At 36.4% G+C, this 20,786-nt stretch overlaps 1 protein-coding gene across 10 annotated transcripts in view; it reads right to left on the bottom strand.

The window, feature by feature from the left end:
* N4BP2 (NEDD4 binding protein 2) overlaps positions 1-20,786 on the bottom strand; it is a 78,743-nt gene that overhangs the window by 37,047 nt on the left and 20,910 nt on the right. For 3 of the 10 annotated variants that reach the window (XR_014812336.1, XM_084971773.1, XM_021101117.2), the window contains exons 1-6: positions 19,860-19,942; positions 17,869-18,208; positions 12,862-13,984; positions 9,222-9,346; positions 5,213-5,301; positions 2,305-2,381 (exon numbers count right to left, since the gene is read on the bottom strand). Coding sequence is in view for 9 of the 10 variants with exons in the window: in XM_084971773.1 (XP_084827899.1) it covers positions 2,305-2,381; positions 5,213-5,301; positions 9,222-9,346; positions 12,862-13,984; positions 17,869-18,094 (1,640 nt within the window). In the remaining variant the exon portion in view is untranslated. Of the gene's footprint in view, positions 1-2,304; positions 2,382-5,212; positions 5,302-9,221; positions 9,347-12,861; positions 13,985-15,499; positions 15,593-16,086; positions 16,149-17,868; positions 18,209-19,859; positions 19,943-20,786 lie in introns of those variants that run through there. The other 7 variants (XM_084971770.1, XM_084971771.1, XM_084971768.1 and 4 more) reach the window with 6 other exon arrangements.

Genomic DNA, 20,786 nt, shown 5'->3' with positions numbered 1-20,786 from the left:
TAAGCAAAAGAATTAAAAAGTATGATTTAATAACACATTAATACACTATAACCATTATATATTCTTATCAAGCAAATATGAACATTTATAAAAAATTGACAATGAACTAGTAAAACCCATCTTAAAAAAATATCAGAGGAGTCCCCATTGTGGCTCAGCAGTAACAAACCCAACTAATAACCATGAGGACTCGGGTCTGATCCCTGGCCCCGTTCAGTGGATTATGGATCCGGCATTGCCGTGAGCTGTAGCATAGGTCACAGACACAGCTTGGTTCCCCAGTTGCTATGGCTGTGGCCTAGGCAGCAGCTGCAGCTCCAATTCAACCTCTAGCATGGGAACCTCCCCATTCTGCAGGTGCGGTGCTAAAAAATAAAATAAAATTAGAGAATGAAAGTTTCCACTGTGGTGCAGGATCCAGCTTTGTCTCTAGAGAAGCACTGGTTCAATCCCCAGCCCGGTGCAGTGGGTTAAGGATCTGGCATTGCTGCCTAGGTCACAGCTGCAGCTCAGATTCAATCCCTGGCCCAGGAACCTCCATATGTAGGAGGTTGGATGTAGCCGAAAAAGAAAAAAAAAATCAGAACTGTATCACACAAACTGCACAATCTTACCTACTGTAGTAAAGCTGATAACCAACTTTTTAAAAAGATAAATTTTAAAACCATCTATTCAGAAATTTAAAATATAGTTATAAGTAACCCAAGGGTTAAAGAATAAAAGTAATCATAATGCAAATTAGACAATAAATGGTAAAAGGAAGGTATTATATATTAAAATTCTAGGAGCAGCACACACAGTACTTAACATAATTTATAGTAATAAATGTTCATTTTAGAAAATGACCTAAACTTTCAGGTAAAGCCTTTTGAAAATACAGAATAAACAAAGTAAAATAGATTTTTTAAAAATCAGAGTAGAATAAAAGGGAAACAGAAATGAATTAAACATAAACTTACAGAAAGATCAATGAAGCAAAGATGTTTATTTGAAAGGCCAATAAGAAATCTGATCTCTGATAAGAGTAATCACAAAAAAAAGAAAGATACACATAAATTAGGCCTGAAAAGAGAAACTTAAGCATAGATGCAGGAGAGATATAAAAGGTAAGATAATACTACAACTACCTTAATAAAATGTTTTAATAAATTTGAAAACTTTGGGTGTAATGGATAACTTTTAGTTGAACCTTCTCACAAAGAAAACACAGGATCCAGACAGTTTCATAAGCAAATTCCATCAGTCAAACTCACAAACTCAGAAAGGAGAAAAAGAAGAAATACCTCCCAACTAATTTTATGAACCTGAAGCCATGATACCAAAACCAGGCGAGGCAGGGCAAAGAAGAAAATACTGTGAGTCAATCTCACTCTTTTATACAGATGTGAAAAATCTTGAATGAAATATCAGAAAACCAAAACTAGTAAGGTATCACAAGGATATTAAAAAAAGAATGAAGGTACTACATGTACCACAACATGGGTGAACCATTAAAAGATTATACTAAGTGAAAGATGCCAGAAACAAAAGTGCACATACTGTATGATTCCATTTATATGCAATGTCTAGAACAGGCAAATTGACAAAGACAGAAAAGGAGATTTGTGGTTACCAAGGGGAAAGAGGAACTGGGAGATACAGGGTTTCTTTTTGAGATGATGGAATGTTTACTTATTAGACAGCGGTGATGGCTCACAACACTGTGAATATCCTGAAGTTAGGTTGCCTCTTAGTAAGTACTGAAGTTAGTTTAAATTACCAAAAAGAAAATATCCTGACTGAAGTTAATTTAGGGCTCTCTCTAAGAGAATACAGTAAAGCACAAAACAAAACACATTTTATGTCCATGTCCAGAGTAACATTTTTATCCTTGGGGGAAAAACAGAGCTAGCAGTGAAAAACCTAGACAGCTGAACATTTGCCACACTATTCCTTCCAGCCTTCAAGTCACTAGGCAGCTAAAACAATTTGTTCCTTCCAGCAGTAGCCATGGTTCAGGTAAGCCAAACTCTAGAGTCTCTTCTAGTTTCAGCTACTGACATCATATTATTAATAAGTAATGAGGTAGTGACTATATAAGACAATTGGGATTTTTCTGTTAATTAACTCAATCTCAGGAACAAAAAGATGACAAATTCTTCACAAACTGAAAAAGAAAACCTACAGGCAATACAAAATTTAAGTTGGCAAAGCTGCAATCTAATCCATTTTGTTTCATTCATTATTTATTAGGGGAAAAATCTACATGGAATTTCCATCACTCTCACAAAATTAAAAACACGTTAGATAAGCTCCAAGTTTTACCTTGCAAGTTCCTTTGGTTTGAATTTCCACCATGTATCCGGTTCCCGGAAAAGGACTTTATATTTATGTTTTTGAGACTACATACAAAAAAGACAAACGCATTTTAAAATAATTACTTCCATGAAGTTACAGGCTTCTTTCCAAATTCACACCATGTTCAAACTGAAAGAACCTAAAAGATTATCTTATCTTGATGACTAGGTGCACCATCTCTTTGATCCAGCAACAAACTTCCAGAAATTTATGCTACTGATAAATACTTATGCAAGAGTGTAAAAAAATATATACACTAAGATAGCCAGTTCACTGTTATACATGTACGTTTTGCCAGTTGCCACCAAGCATACTTGACGGCTCCCTGTTTATCTCCAGCTTACTGCTTTAGCTACATTTGTAAATGACAGTCAAGATGATGGACTATTATCTCCCATCTCTTCCACTCCCTGACAGCTTTCTTTATCTTACAAAAGAAGCAAAAAGTGACCCTCCTTCTCTCCTGTAATTCCCTTTTTTTTTTTTTTTTTTTTTTGCTTTTTAGGGCCACACCTGCAGCATATGGTGGAGTCAAACCATACCTACAGCTGCTGGCCTACACCACAGCCACAGCAACTCAGGATCCGAGCTGCATCTGCGACCTACACCATAGCTCATGGCAACGCCAGATCCTTAACCCACTGAGTGAGGCCAGGGATCAAACCTGAAACTTCATGGTTCCTAGTTGGATTCGTTTCTACTGCGCTATGATGGGAACTCCTCTCCTGTATTCCTGTATCTTTATGAAGGAAAACATTTGACATCTATGATAAGCAGGAGTCCTTTATACTTCTTTTTTTTTTTTTTTTTTTTTTTTTTTTTTTTTTTGTCTTTTTTTTTGCTATTTCTTTGGGCCGCTTCCGAGGCTAGGGGTCTAATCAGAGCTGTAGCCGCTGGCCTACGCCAGAGCCACAGCAATGCAGGATCCAAGCCACGTCTGCAACCTACACCACAGCTCACGGCAACACCAGATCGTTAACCCACTGAGCAAGGCCAGGGATCGAACCCGAAACCTCATGGTTCCTAGTTGGATTCGTTAACCACTGCGCCACAATGGGAACTCCAGGAGTCCTTTATACTTCTCAGCAGAGTTGGGAAGAGCCAAGGAATCAATACTGGAAAAACGCTTTATATTTTCAATTATTATAGAAGAAAAAAGGAAAAGGAAAACATTATAGAAGGCTGAAGCCTCAATGAAAATCAGGAACACAGCATTCAAGGACTCCTTGGTTTCTACATAGGAAAATAAAATGTTGTGCTTTGTGAGATGACAGCAGGAAATTAAGAAAAACCTACGGAGGAGACAAGTAAGGTTAAGGAGGAAGCATGTCCCTGTAGCAAACACATTAGTCTAGAAATTAGGAACTCCAAAAGCCAGAAAGCAAACTGAATTTCAGCTCTCAATGCACTAAAATCAAGTCTTTGTTCCCTCTACTGCCCTGCACAGAAGTAAAATCTCACTGCTTTCAAAGGACACATAATTTTTTCAGAAAGGCAAAGAATCATATCTTAAAAACAGTACCAGTGCACTAGGCACAGCAAGGAGGGTATAAGCTGAATGTGTCAAGGACATAACACAGCAAGTACAATGTTCACTAACTAAAGAAACAAACTGAGCTTCAATGTGCCAGATGCATGCTAATCTTGAGGAAATAAACAATACCCACACTCACGAAAGCTTCATTCATCAACTTATTCAATGAATATATATTTACTACATGCCAAGCATGCTATACTCCGGAGATTCAATGATGAATACAACAATGATCCTACCCTCAAAAAAAAACAGAAGGCCTAGAGCCAAATTCAGCCCATCAGCCAGTGTCTGTACAGCCTTAAGGTAGTATCGTTTGGTTTTTTAAAATCTTCAAAAGGGTTGTTAAAAAACGAATATGCAACAGAGACTGTGGCCTGCAAAACCTACAATATTTACTATCTGTGCTGCAGAAAAAAAGGTAGCCAAACCATGGCCTATTGATTAAAAACAGTGTGCTTAATGCTATGACAGAAGGCAGGCTGCTATGAAAGCAGAGAGTACCCAATCCAGCTTTTTTATAAGTCAATGAATGTTAACTTCCTGAAAAAGGTGACATCAAAGCTGGGCAAAAAAAGAAATCCAGCAAATTTGAAGAACTGAAAATAGCTGAGTTTACAGAATTCTGACTTTCTCAGAGTAGTGAAATTTCAAAATAAATTTGGGAACTAATAAAGGACCACCAAATTTTAATTCTGCCAAATCAGAGCAATAAGAAAAAAAGGTGTGTGTGTATGTACACACACACATACATATATACAAATATACACAAATATAAAATTATAATTTAGGAGTTCCTGTTGTGGCTCAGCAGTTAACGAACCCGACTAGTATCCATGAGGACTTGGGTTCGATCCCTGGTCCCACTCAGAGGGTTAAGGATCCAGCATTGCCATGAGCTGCTGCATAGACTGCTGGCACGGCTCAGATCCCACACTGCTGTGGCTGTGGTGCAGGCTAGCAGCTGTAGCTCTGATTCTACCCCTAGCCTGGGAACGTCCATATGCCTCGCTTGGGTGCGGCCTTAAAAAAAAGCAAAAAAAAAAAAAAAAAACAAAACAAAAAAAAACCCCTGTAATTTAACACCACTACCTTTTCATAAAAGACATCAAAAAACAAAAACAACCTCAGAATTCAAAATTTTAATTTCAAAATGTGAAAACTGAATAAATTTAGTTTTATGAAAAAATTATTCCCATTTTTCTTATTTTGCAAAAGACTAGAGAAAGCTCAGTTACATACAGCCTGAGGACTGTGTGCCTGAGACTCATTTATGTAATTAACATCCTCCAATAATTTCAAACCCACTATTATAGATTTATAACAATTAATGGTACAAACCAAAGCAACATATGGCTTCATTTCCCATGCCTGTAGGTTTGTATTATCTATTATTATAGGTGACACCTTCTTCTCAAATGCTTCTTTTGCTGTAAAACAAACAGAAAATGACAAATCACTTTTAATAACAATATTAAGGATTATCTTGATATTTCTAATATTTTTTTCATAATCTGAAAATCAGATATGTACTAATTTTACATAACTACTACATATTACTTTTGAGTATATGAAAAATTAAAGTATAGGGAAATGCTGAATAATAAATACTAAATACCAAAATTATAATCATAGAAATTAAATAAAAACTGTCTGATCTAAGTTTTATGTGTATGTTATTACATGCATAAACAGCATAAATGGCGGAAAAGGCTATCATTAAAAACTGTAACATGAAGGAGGTCCTTTCATGGCTCAGTGGTTAACGAATCTGACTAGGAACCACGAGGTTGCGGGTTCGATCCCTGGCCTTGCTCAGTGGGATAAGGATCCTGTGTTGCCGTGAGCTGTGGTGTAGGTTGCAGATGCGGCTCGGATCCTGTGTTGCTGTGGCTCTGGCGTAGGCTGGCGGCTACAGCTCCAATTAGACCTCTAGCCTGGGAACCTCCATATGGTGCGGGTTCGGCCCTAAAAGGACAAAAGACAAAAAAAAAAAAAAAAAAAGAGAAAGAAAGAAAAGAAAAACTAAAATCCAAATAGAGTCTAGAAGTCAGTTAATAATAATGCACCAATTTTAATTTCTTAGTCTTGACAGAGTACCACAGTCACATGAGATGGTAACATTAGGGCCAAATGGATGAAGTGTATAGATTTCCCATAAATCTAAAATTATTCCAAAATAGGAGTTCCCGTTGTGGCTCAGCAGTTACAAACCTGACTAGGATCCATGAGGATGTGGGTTCAATCCCTGGCCTTGTAAAGTGGGTTAAAGATCCAGCTTTGCTGTGAGCTGCCGTGTAGGTCACAGACACAGCTTGGATTCTGTGTTGCTGCGGCTGTGGTGTAGGCCAGCAGCTGCAGCCCCAATTCAACCCCTAGCCTGGGAACTTCCATATGCTGCAGGTGCAGCCTTAAAAAGACAAAAAATAAATAATAAAATAAAATAATTCCAAAATAAAGTTTTAAAAACAAACAAAATATAGACAAACACACATACACACAAAAAACCAAGATCTAATGATTTAAAATAAAGAAAAAATTATTATATACCATTATAAGCCATTGTGCAAGGGATTTTCTTATAAAACTGCCTTTTTTCTCAAGGAATTAGACCATTTGGGAAAGTGATAATGAACCACAGTAAAAAAGCCTTACATAGAAATTATTTGAAAGTTTTAAAAGTTCTATGTACTCTCTTACAACTCAGTAATAAAAAGACAAATAATCTAATTTTAAAATGACAAAAGATTCGAATAGACAGCTGTCCAAAGGAGATAAACAAGTAGCCAACAGCACACAAAAAGGCATCAGGAAAACGCAAATCAAAACCACAACAAGATACCACTTCACAACCACCAGAATAGCTATAATCAAAAGGAGAGATGATAACCAGTGTTGGTAATGATGTAGAGAAGCTGAAACCCTCACAACTGCTATTGAGAATGTAAAATGGTGCAGTTGCTTTGGAAAATAGCTTGATAGTTCCTAAAAAGGTTAAAACACAGACAGATATGCTCATAGCAATATTATTCATAACAGCCAAAAAGTGGAAACAACCCAAATGTCCATCAACTAAATAAAATGTGACATACCCATACAAGGGAATGTTATTCTGCCATACAAAGGAATAAAGCACTGATACTTTCTACAACATGGATGAACCTTGAAAACATGCTAAGTGAAAGAAAGCAATTCACAAAAGACCACATATTAAAATGTCCAGAATAGACAAACCTATAGAAGTAGGACATTAAGTAGTGGCTGCCTGGGGCTGGGAGAGAGTGGCTGAGAAATGAGGAGGGACTGCTCACGGTATGGGGTCTTTTGGGGGTGATAAAAATGTTCTAAAATTGATTATAATGATGGCCTTATTATATTGAATACACTAAAAAGTATTTATCTATTCATATCTATTCAAAACTTCATATCTCCATGAAGCTTTTTTAAAAAAAGAGTTCTGCCAATTACCTTCATATTATGTTGCTACAGTAAGGGCAAGCTGAACTATAGTGCTAAGCACTTTTCATTCTCATGTAACCTTTGTAAGAATCCTGAGGGTTTGGTATTGTGAAGTCATGTTACAGATGAAGATATTGGGCCCTGGAGAGTATAAATAACTTACCTAAGATCACACAGCTAGTAACTGGCAAATCCAGGACTGCTCTTCACCACATCATACTGTCTTTTTTCTTTTTTTTGGCCACACCCTTAGCATGTGGAAGTTCCAAGACCAGGGATAGAATCCATGCAACAGCAGTGACAATGCCAGATCCTTAACCACTAGGCCACCAGGGAATGTGCTTCCTTTATTTTTAATCATGTTTTAGAATTTTCATACTTCTGAGTTTTCAATTTAATATTTAATTCAAGAAAGAATATGAACAATTTAGTAATGTCTAAAGATGACAACTCAAGAATAGACTTCAGGAGTTCCCGTCATGGTGCAGCGGAAACAAATCCAACTAGGAACCATGAGGTTGCAGGTTTGATCCCTGGCCTCACTCAGTGGGTTAAGGATCTGGTGTTGCCATGAGCTGTGGTGGAGGCCGCAGACGCAGCTTGGATCCTGCATTGCTGTGGCTGTGGTGTAGGCTGGCACACACCACTAAGGGTCTGATTCGACCCCTAGCCTGGGAACCTCCATATGGCGCAGATGTGGCCCTAAAAAGCCAAAAATGAAAATAAAAAAAAAAGGAACAGACTTCACCGTGTATTTATCATAAAAGAAAGGCTAAGTAAAATACTGTCTATAGGTCTTAGTAAGAACTTCCCATATAAAACTTAAACTAAAAAAAAACTAAAAAAAAAAAACTAAAAAGAAAAAAAAAAAAAATAATAATAATAATAATAGGTGGGGGAAAAAACTGTAACTGCAATGTATACATCTAAGGATGACCTGACCCCCTTGCTGTACAGTGGGAAAATAATAAAAAAAAAATAATAATAATAATAAATAAATAAATAAAATGAAGGGTTTGTCTGCAAAAAAAATAAATAAATAAAATAAAATAAAATAAAGCTCTTTTTAAAAAAAAAAAAAAACTTAACTATCCATTATGAAGTATTTCAGGATAAAAACATCTTCAGTGAATAGAGAGTTGCACTGATAAAGGTATTACCTATGATCTCCCTAAAGATTCAGTTTGAGGAGAATCATTTTTACTCTCATACTATCCTCTATAAAAATTAAGCCAATCTAGGGAAGACTAGTGATTAACAATGCAAATTCCATCTTAGGAATCAGGAACCAGAGCATGCCAAACAACTATAACCACCCTGAGCTATCTGGAGACCAACATAGAAAATCTGACTCACTTCCGACAAGATCTCCAGACTGGAGTTTCCATTGTGGCTCAGTGGTTAACAAACCCGACTAGCATCCATGAGGATACGGGTTAGATCCCTGCCCTCGCTCTGTGGGTTAAGGATCTGGCGTTGCCATGAGCTGTGGTATAGGTCCAAGACATGGCTCAGATCCTGAGTTGCTGTGGCTATGGTGTAGGCCAGCAGCTATAGCTTGGATGCAACTCGTAGCCTGGGAACCTCCATACGTCTGTGAGTGCGGCCCCAAAAAGACAAAAAAAAGATCTCCAGACTAAAAACTTCAACATGCCACACAATATTCTAAGTATTGTATAAAAATTAACTCGATCCTCATAACAACCCTATAAGACTACCTCTTTCACCTCTTATTATGTAACATGAATTGTTACAGTTATAATTTTATATATAGAATTAAAGTTAATTACAACTTTTTAAAAGCTGTATGTCCCTCAAAATACAAACACTAAGTGGATTTTTTTCTTTATATTGATCTTAATATTACCCAGCATCTGATGTGCATTCTTACCACGATTCTGGTTCCATTCATGGGCTTCTCCTAAGTACTTTACATCAAACTGGTACTGTCCATTTATGTAAAAATAATCATCAGTACTAAGAATGACTCCACTTGGATTATCTTCTTGCAAAGTCCTGTGAATAATAAAATTACTTTCATCAATTTTTCTTCTAAATTTTCTCTCCTAATTTTTGCAAGGTCATAATCCAAATTAAAAATTCAACTACTATTATTTAAAAGAATATTTTTTTATTACTCAATGAATCTATTACATTTATAGTTGTACAATGATCATCACAATCCAGTTTTATAGGATTTCCATCCCACTAAAAGAGTATTTCAAACAAACAATATGATTCAAACAAATCATACTGGAAATTCTCTAAGAAGAAGTTTAACTCCCAAAAAAACTGACCTGAGGCAAGTCTACTTTGCTTTATGTAAATTATTACTTCAGAAACTTATTAAAAATATTATAAAGTCCTTTGTCCTTACTATAAAGTCCTTTTAATTATCAAGAAAACTTGCTAACTGAAAATGCTTCAGAACTCTTATCAGTCACAGGCATCTCCCTCATCTGGTCACCGAACTTCCCCACCCACTCTAAGTCCAAGGTCACACTGAGACGGGCAAGGCCCTGGAAATTCAAGACCTTCAATAATAGATGAAGCTTTTTGCATATCACTATAAATTTTGTGATTGCCGAAAACATTCAAAAATATAAAGTTATTTATTAATTTAATCTGTTAAATTATACAAAGATAGTTTTGTGGGAGTTTTCTGACATCTCTTTCCTGACCTCAGAATGGACCTTCATAGAACTGAGATACAGCAAAAACTGAGCAAATAAAATCCACAGAGACATAACAATGCTACCATATTAACCGTTTGTAAAACACCACCTTTTATCCTCTTCTAAAATATGTATAAATATTTCTAAGGCTAAAATACGCCTTTTGAACTTAATTTCTATTACTGTCCACTAAGTGTCAGGCGGTGTTTGAGGCACTGAGCATACATCGGTGAACAAAAAAGACAAGACGAACATTCTGGCACTCATGAAGCTTACGTGCTAGTGAATGCTCCTTAATCCCACTTTCTAAGACGCCTACGTTTATTCTCTCCTATCTCGAAGTTTTCCTCTCTCTGACATTTCACTTCCCCTTTTTCCCTTTCAACATATATTCCTCTCAGCTATCTTTTAACATTTTAACCACACTAAGGTTCCTTTTTCAATTATTACCTAACTTCTTTCCTTAACTGCTTTAATATTAATTTTTTTTAAGGTCTTAGGTAAGGTCTTCTACCTCCCCAGCGCAACAAAACTGTTTTTCAAGATATCCATTAATGACCTTCTTTCCGGAGTTCCCGTCATGGCACAGCAGAAAGGAATCAGACTAGGAACCATGAGGTTGTGGGTTCGATCCCTGGTCTCAACTCAGTGGGTTAAGGATCGGGTGTTGCCGTGAGCTGTGGTGTAGGTGGCAGACCCAGCCTGGATCCTGTGTTGCTGCAGCTATGGTGTAGGCTGGCAGCTACAGCTCCAATTCGACCCCCAGCCAGGAAACCTCCACATGCGGCAGGTGCAGCCCAAAAAGAAAAAAAAAAGACCTCTTTCCAATAAATCCAAAAGCCTTTTTTCATCTTTCATATTCCTTGGTCTGCACACTATGGCTCATTCTCTCTGAGAAAACTCAGCTTCTGTGTCTCTGTACTTCCCAGTTATTTCTCTCATTCAAAAATTACTACTAAGCTCCAACTTTGAGACAAGCACTTCTTTTTTGCTCCTCAATCACTAACTGTAGCTGCCTCTGGCTCTAAAGCATCTGAAACCTAGTTCTCCAAACCTATGTCATAGCTCTGTTACCTTTTAAGGTACTATCTTCCATTCCAACCTTTCACAAAATACAATATCATAACTGATTGTATTATCTGTAATATTAAATTAAAATGTTTCTTACTCTTGCAGTCACTAAATCAATGAGAAAGCCTGTGTCTACAGAAGAGTATACTTATAAGTATATGAGTAGAATACGTGGAAATTTATTGGAAGATAAATCCAGACTAAGAAAGCATTAAAACAAACAAACAAAAAAACAACCTGAAAATGAGCTTATCAAGGACATTCCAAGGTTGATATAAGACCAAATATACCAATGATCAAGTAGAAAAGATGCAGCTGAGAAGAGGGCAAAGAGTTAAAATTTGGAAGGAAAAGAAAAAAAAAAAAACTGGCAAATAAAAAATATTACGTAAGATCTAAATATTCTAGGGGTCACAAAGGTTTTCAAGGCATTAGCCCACTGTATCCCTCTTCGCCTAGCAAGGCAATAAAGCTCTTCTTTTCTCCTTCACCCAAAGCTCGGCCTCCAAAATTCAATTCGACATAGGTGCACAGAGGCTGTTTCGACAACATGAGTAGCTGATTTACTTCCCTCCAGGAAGTAAACTTTTTGGGGGTGGGGGGCTTCACCTGCAGCATATGGAAGTGCCCAGGCCAGGGATCAAACCTGTGCCACAACAGCAACCTAGGCAGCTGCAGTGACACTAGATCCTTAACCCACTGCACCAGAAGAGAACTTCTAGGAAATAAACTTTTAATATGAAGATACTGGTCTACAGAGACGGACCTCTATTTCATATACTATTTGCCAGTGTAGAAAAGTAAAGCAAAAGTTTTACAGGCTGAGGCTTCATCCTAAATTAGGATTGCCAACCATAACTGCACCCTAGAATTACCTGGAGAGCTTTATTAAAAAAAAAGCCCCAAGGCCAGCCTCCCAACCCAACCAGTCAACTAGGGGTCTCTGTGAGGGAGGGTATGGGCATTTAAAAAAAAACATTCCCCAGGTGATTTTAACATGCAGCTGAGGTTGAAAACATCTGTCTTAAAGGCTTTCTGCTTTCTTTAGTTTCTCACCCTACCCTCTTCTACTCTCTTCCCTTCTGGTTTCACAGATTAAAAAAAAAAAAAAAAAAAATGATGTAAATATTCTGGAATTTAAAGAAGGAGGTGTAGGAGAAAGTTTGGAACCAGCAAACAAGTGCCACTGAAAACACAATGGAGCAGCCTCTAATTCTGACTCTAGTCAGGCATGCACAATGCACCTTAACTACAAAAGGGACACAGAACAATGAAGTAAAACAAGTAAGGATATTGCATTTTACAATAAATAAATCATTGAAAATTTAAAGTTCTGCAGTGGTTCATCCTATGTTCTCTTCCCTCAAATCATCCATTTCTAAAACCTTATTTAACAACATTCCAAATTTCTAACTATCTACAGAATTATCTTAAGACTGCCTCATATTCAAAATCAATTATGGCCCCTTTATTTCTATAACCAAAACTGAATTCATCTTTCTCCCATTCAAATTATTCTTTTCCACATGAACTTATTTCTGTTGATTTCGCAAGCTCACAATCTTGGAATCATCTTTAGTTTTTTCTGCTATCTCCCAAAATGATATTCAGAGATGAAAGAACTCAATAAAAGCTTCTAGAAAAAACAGTGCTAATACCTACAAAGTTAGGAAAAACTAGTAAACATCTCTATGAAGAAAAACATTTCACATACTCATGCTTTCTGTTGTAAATGTGTAAATTCATGCACTGCACTCATTTTTTAAACCCAATCAAACCTCATACCTTGCCAAAAAAGATTTTCCTGATCCCGGAAGCCCTCTGAGAAGAACAAGAACTAGTCCAACATAAGATGATGTCTTCTTTCTTACAACCTGAGAAACTGGAGCTTCTTGTATTTGATAAGCACTTGATCCCTCCTTATTCCTCCATCCCTTTGTTGGGGAAGTGTGAGAGATAACTGGGGATGGAAATGTATAGTTGACAGGTCTCCAGTGTGCAGCTGTGGTTACAACGGGAGCTACAAAGCCATGGTTTCCTTGGAAGAGGTCAAAAGCAGGAATCATTGGATTCCACATTGGTGGAGGGGGAGGAGGAGGCAGCAATAGAGGGAGAGGGGTAAGTACTGGGCAGTAGTTCACATCCTTCCCCTTTGGTGGCAGTTCAGCAGGTTTGTGTGGCTGGAAAGTGAATTCTTCAGCAGGTACAAAAACATCAGAGACAGAAGTGGATTTCTGATCCCCACCTGTACCTAGTAAACCAAGCCCCGGGTTTTGCACAGTAAGGTTTAAAGGAGCCTGAAGTTCACTGGCATCCGAATCTACAGGGGCTTGAGAGAACTGGGTCTCAACACACTCAGATTCTAAAAGCTCTCTCTGAATTTGACTGCTACAATCCACCATAGTGTCATTTGCTACATTTAAAGAACTACTGAGAAGAGAATCTTCCGATGCCAGTGTGTTATCCTTTGTAAAACCTTTGGGCTCATCTGAAACTGAATGTGAAGTTAAGGAATCTGAACTTAATGTAGAGGCAGAACTCTCTAAATTTTCACTGTTCAAATCCGTATTTTGGGTAGAAAGAACAGGATTTGTACTACTTGAATCTGAATTTATAAACGCACTCGGGTCACTAAAACTATTAACATCTTGCAAAGGCAAAAACGAGTATACTTGGTCATCAGGAGAAGTATTCAATTTCTCAAACGCATTCTGTATTAAGGAATCTAAGTCTTCAGTTAGCTGCATGTCCAAAAATGAATCCATTTTTGAATCTTCACTCTCTTCTTTAGGAGGACACTTTTCCATTATTTCACATGCCGTTGCATTTACTTGGTTCTCAGAAGATGATTCTTCTATCTTAGCATCAGTGGCAGATAATTCTAATAGACAATCCATGGCATTTTCAACTGTACAACAAGAACAAAAACAAGAAAATATATCTATGTGCATTGAAAATAGTAAAATATAATTTAATTAAAATCCACATAAAATTATACTAGGTTTTGCATTGACTGAAATAGAAAAATTTATAAATAATCAAGTCATTTTTATTAATATTTTGCTAATACATCCATCTACATTAGTAAAAGCTTTCAATGATGAAGACATGCAATGTTACTTTCAGACAGTAATAAACTAGGCTAATAAACACCATCAAAAGATATTCTCTGATGAATTTATTGAATAAAAGTAAAAATATTGTAATTGTATATATTAGGGTTGTTTATAAAGATCCTAAAACCAGTTGATTTACTCAACAAATACTTACCTACTGCATGTCCTTTTAAGTATGAAGAATTTTAAGCACTCTCCTAGTAAATCTAATTTTATATAGTCCATGCTATGAATTTCACTTAATACCAAAAAAATGTGTATGAGCATGTACTATATATCAGACATGCTTTATATAAATATGAGTAAGACATAGTTTTTACTACACTCAAAGGATTTTGCAGTCTCATGGAGGCAATTACAGTTATTTACATCAGAAGGCAATTACACTATAATATCATATAGATTAAATAATGCACACTTTTAGTATTATATAAATGCCTTAGCAGCCTAAGGGTAAGGAGGGTAAGGAAAGATTTCACATTAGGTGATATGTGAGGTGGGAACCGAAGATTAAGAAGAAACTTGTCAGACACAGAAGAGAAAGGCAAAGCCAGTCTTGAAAACACCAAGCTTGTTTAAGGTGTTAAGAGAAGTTGGCTGGAATGCAAGTACACAGTATTGTGGATAAGAGGAGATAAAACTGGAAAGGAAGATCAAGTGACATATCATGGTAAGAAAGGGTCCTATGTCATGGTAAGAAACGTCAACTTATTTTCTAAGGGAACTTGAAGGGAAACTACTTGTCACAGCATTTGAGCTACTGAATCTTAAAATTATACTATGAGGTATAGTATTCCTAGAAAATAGATGAAGAAAATGAAGTTCAGAAAGTACATTAACTTAGCGCAAGTCACAGAGATAGTAAGTGACAGAGCCAGGACTGATGTGTCTGACTCCAATGGTGAGCTCTTTCCATTATTTAATCATTAAATACAAAATGATTAGAATTGTTAAGGATCTGAAATTTGAGGCTTTGGAGGGGGGGGGGTGTACCCACAGCATGTGGAAGTTCCTGGGCCAGGAAATGAACCTGTGCCACAGCAGCAATCTAAGCCACCACAATGACAACATTGAATCCCTAACCGACTGTGCCACAAGAGAACTCATGAAGCTTTATTTTTGTGTTTCATCTTGTTTTGTTTTAAGGAAGATATATTTGGAAATAGCACAGTGGATAACAGCTCTGGTTAGGAGTCAGAACGACATTTAAATCCCTACTTGCTGGCATTAATACTTTAAACGAGTTACTTAACTTTCCTAAGCCTTGATTTTCTCACTTGCAATGTGTGGATAATCAAAGTACCTACCTCATAGGGTTGTTGTGAGGATTAAATGAGATAATCCATGAAAAAGGGCTGTGCACAAGGACTGGCACCTAGTAAGCACCCAATTAATGTTCCCTTAAGAAGAAAAACAAAGAGGGGTTGGAAGGGGGCAAGCCTGGCAGAGAGACCAGTTAGAAGATTATAGCAATACCACAAAGCCTAGAAGCCTTAAACATGGAAAAAAGGAAAAAGAAAGAAAAAAAAAGCAAATGTATGAGGTATTTCTATGGAAGAAAATCTATGTGATAGAAAAACCGCAAAAGAAAAGATTGACCAAAAAAAGTAATGTGTATATAACGAAAAACGGTATTAAGTAAAAGATGAGTATCTCACAAAAGTTCTTAACAGTGTTGAAAAAAATTAAAACAACGAAAAACACATGAATGAACAATTCACATAATACAAGAGTAAACATAAAAAATGTTCAAAATTCCTCTTTATGTTAAAAAAAGTTAAGAAAAGGTAAATTTTCATTCCTAAAATCTTAAAATAATAACACTCAATGCTGAAAAGGCTGTGGTGAAACCACTATACTTATACAGGGCTGGTATTATTACAAATAGGCACACCTCTTTAGTAGGCAACTTAGCAGTATGTTCCCAAGTGTATACAGCCGAAAACTGTCCCTACCCTGTGATATAAGAAAATAAAACTTTGGGACTGAGAAAAAAAAAGCCAAAAGATGGAAAAATGTTATTTGTACCAAGAAGTTCTTTGCAATATTAATTATTCACGTAAAACTTAGTTATAATTAAATAAATTAGAGCACAACTCAGTGGAATATTAGAAAGCTATTTTTAAAAAGATTGCAGCCAACACTGAAAAAAAATGCTTATGTTAAGTTTAAAAAGCAGAACACACAATTTCATCAATGTTAATATTCAAACTACTCAAAACATCAGTATTTATGAACAAAGTGTAGAGAAGATCCTAGAAAACAGAATTTGTTTTGTTAGGATGTAGGGTAATATATTTTCTTTGTAATTCTTCATTGCTATGTTAGTGTATGTGCAACAAATAAATTTTAAGCATATCAAAATTAGGAAATAAATGTCAAAGTCACATATAAAATTGTAAACACTATCATTTCTGAGCATCATGTGGACTGCTGAAAACTGGTTTTCTGCATACATATCATAACAGGATAGATAAGATATACTCACATCACAGACCAGGTAATGCAAAAAAATAAAAATAAAAGCAAATTTATCACATTACCAAAACTCCCCAAACATAGAATAATTTAATCTTATACTATCATGACTAATAGCAATACTAAACATCAATATTAAATTATAGTCATCCAGTCAAATTTGATAGTTTCCCCTCTGTCCGCAAAAATACATCTACACAATTTAAGTCATTAATAACTTACTATGCTGAAGACTTTATCAAAAACAAAAAAACCTCAATCCTCACTGAAAAAGTCCTATGAAGTGCATATTATTATTTTTCTCACTAACAGGTAATAAAACTGAGACCCAGAGAGGTTAAGTGGCAGAGCCAGAAAACTAACTCTCAGTTTTCTTGACTCCAAAGCCAGTATTTTTGAAACCAATCTACTCTTTTTTTGTTTTTGTTTTTTTTTGTTGTTGTTGTTTTAGGACCGTGCCTGCAGTATATGGAAGTTCCCAGGCTAGGGGTTGAATCGGAGCTACAGCTGCCGGCCTGCACTACAGCCACAGCAACTCGAAACCACTCTACTCTTAATTGGCTCTCATTTTCACAGTTACAATTACCTTTTCAGTCAAATATTTACTGAGATCCTATGATGATCATTTGCTATTTGAGAGGGTAGGTGGCTAGACATGCAGCAGTAAAACCAAACAGTTTTTTAAATCCCTGTCATTATGGAGCTTATATTTCTAGGTCAAGTGTTCTCAACTGAGAATGATTTTGCCCCCCAGGGGACACAAGATATACAGAGGCATTTTTAACTGTCACACTGGGATGAGGGGGAGGAATATGCTACTGGCATTTAGTGGGTACACGCCAGAGACGTTGTTGAACATCCTACAATGCACAGGAAAGCTACTCACAACAGAATTATCCGGTCAAAACGTCAATAGTGCCAACCTGTTCTAGAGGGAAGATAAAAAGAAATAAAACAAAGAATATGATATCTTCATATATCTTACATCTAGAACTGTACATTTCTTAAAAGCAGAAACTATGCTTTATTCTTCTTCATATCCCTCATAATACCAAACTTAGTACTTTGCCCATAGCAGATACTCAAAAAATGACGAATAAAATAGAAATAAGGTATATTCTATATTACTACTGGTCACGGCATAGTACTTGAAATCTCCTTATAAGATGTAAAGGGTTCAAACTAAACTTTTTCTCACCTTTGAAATCACATTCAGAAAGCATCAAATACACTACATCAGGATCCAGATCAGAAAACATCTCTGAGATACTGGTGAAGAGTTCTTCCTGATCAACTTTTGTCTCATACATGGAAGGAAGAGTAGTGGTTGGCTCCTCATGACTAGCAACACTGGATACAACTTCCTTAGAGTTTGCAGTCTTCCGAAAAGGATTTCCCCCAAGATTTTTCCTTCTCCTTGGCATTCTGACTTCCACAACTAAAATGTTTCCCTTTTCTTATTTAAGATGTTTGATATTTAAGTCATACCTCAAAGAAAAGAGTGTTAAATATCTTGCACAATCCAGCAGTAATAGGACCTAAAATAGAAAGCAAGTTGAAACACTCAGACTATACAGTATATTTCTATGTCTAAAATTGGAATGATATCTTTATTTAACTTTGAGAAAACACCATCAACTCTGGTGGCAGCAAAGCCAAAAAGCAGTCAAACAATTTCTCTCTCCAAAATATTCAAGTTTTGCCAGGATTGAACATGTTAAAGATATTAACGAATGTAATATATTTTCAGAACAGTGAGCACACTGCTTTAATACAATTAAATCACTTGAAAAAAAACAGTATTCATAACAAAAAGGCCTACTGAACACCTATTTGGATGTCCAAAAGGCATCATAAAGTTAACATGTCCAAAACTGAGCTCCTGATCGCCTCTAGCACACCTGTTCTTCGTAGTCTTTCCCATCTTAACCCCTGCAACTCTATCCTTCCAATTGTTCAGGTCAAAAACCTTGGAATCATTCTTGACGCTACTCATTTCTCATCCCACTTGCAATCGCTAGGCCAATTTGTCAACTTAACCCTCAAATAATCCAGGATGTGATCATTCCTCACTCTCTCCACTGCTACCTGGATTAGTGTAACCAACCTCCCTGCTTTCACCTTTGCCCCTCAGTCTATTTAGCGCAACAACTAGAGTGACTTGGTTAAACCACAGGTCAGACCATGCCTCTCTCCTGCTAAACTATCCACTAGTTTCCCCTCTCACACAAGGTAAAAGCCAGAGCCCTTAAAAAGGCCTATAACCCAGACAGTTGTCACTTTGGTGCTGTCACCGCTAATCCCCTTTCCCTCACTCATGTCACTCCAGCCATATTTCACCTCCTTGTTCTTCTCATACCAGCCATGCTCCCATCTTGAAATCTTTACATTTGGTCCCTTCTACCTGAACTATTGTTCTCCCAGGTATCTATAAGATTTATTTCTTCACTACCTTTCTATCATAACCCAACTGTTATCTTCTCAGGAAGTCAGTCACCCAACATCACTCATTCCTCTTTCCTTACTTGAATTTTCTCCATAAGACTCATCTTCTAACATAGTATATGTCTTACCCATTTGTTTTATTCATTGTATTTACTACCCACATTCTGGTGGAGTGTAAGCTCCACTAGGGCAGAGACAAATTGATCTGGAGAACTCTTAACAATCTACTTGCTTTCTCTGCTTGGATCTATCTAATAAACAAGTCAAATGGAAAATATTCAACACCAAATGTCTGATATTTTCTCTAAAACGTGCTCTAACCATTTGGTCTGTCTACTGTAATCTTTCACCTATATTCCTATCTCCTAAATGGTCTCCCTGCTTCCACCCTTGTCCCCTACAGTCTATTTTCAGCACACCAGCGAGAATGATCTACATACAAGATAAGTCAAAATGGATCAGGGTCTGCTTTAAATCCTTAAGTAGCTCTCCATGTCACTCAGAGTAAAAGCTACAGTTCTTACTATGGCCCACCTCCCTGCTGGCCTCTGATATACTTGTCCTCAAAATATGTGCATTGCTAACCCTCTCACGCCTTCAGATCTTTGTTAAGTGTCATATTCAATGATTTTTTCCCTTGATTACCCAATTTAAAATCATATCCCCCACTTTTTCTGCCCCAATCTCCCTTTCCTGCTAACTACCCATTGTCTTTAACATCTTCTAACATACTATAAAATTTACCTTTTAATTAAATTTATTGTGTCATATATCTCTCCATCTTCCAGAACTGCAATGTCAATATGGCAGCCATCAGCCACATGTGCCTATTTAAATTTAAATTAATTAAAATTAAATAAAATTACATTTTGTATATTAATATCAGATAAAGTAGAGTTCAGAGCAAAAAAAAAACCCCACCAGAGACAGAGAAGGACATTATAATTCATAAAGGATCAGTCTACCAAGAAGATGTAATAACCCTAAATGTATATGCACCAAACAACAGAGCCACTAAATAAGTGAAGCAAAAACTGATGAAACTGAAAGGAGAGACAAGTCCACAAGTACAGTCAGAAACTTCAATGTCCCTTCTCAAAAAATGATAGAGTAAGGAGAGAGAAAATCAACAAGGACACAGAAAAACTCAATACCAACATCCATTAAGGATCTAATCAACATTTACAGAACATCCCACTCAACAACAGCAGAATACATATTCTTTTCAAGTACCACAGAACATACACCAAAACAGACCATATCCTAGGCTATAAAACAAACCTTAACAAACTTTAAAGAACTGAAATCATACCAAGCATGTTCCCTGACCACATTGAGATCAAATGAGAAATCAGTAACAAAAACATAATAAGAAAATCTCCAAATATCACAATAGGATATAAGCAATATTCTAAATAATCCATGGGTCAAGAGGAAGTCTCAAGGAAAATTTTAAAACACACAGAAAAGAATGAAAATGAAAATATACCATATCAAAATTTGTAGGACACAAATAAAGCAGCAATGGCAGATATTTATAGCAAATTTATAACTAAATGCATACATTAGAAAAGAGGAAAAGTCTCAAATCAATAATCTAAGCTCCTATCAAAAGAAACTAAAAAAAAACAAGAGCAAAATAAACCCTAAGCCAATAGAAGGGAAGGAATA

The sequence above is a fragment of the Sus scrofa genome, chromosome 8 (genome assembly GCF_054392235.1).
Source record: "Sus scrofa isolate SSC_HxYL_T2T_F1_AM1 chromosome 8, Sscrofa_HxYL_maternal_Yorkshire_Landrace_v2.0, whole genome shotgun sequence".
NCBI classification, from domain to species: Eukaryota; Metazoa; Chordata; class Mammalia; order Artiodactyla; family Suidae; genus Sus; species Sus scrofa.
This window is presented reverse-complemented; position numbering and strand designations above follow the sequence as displayed.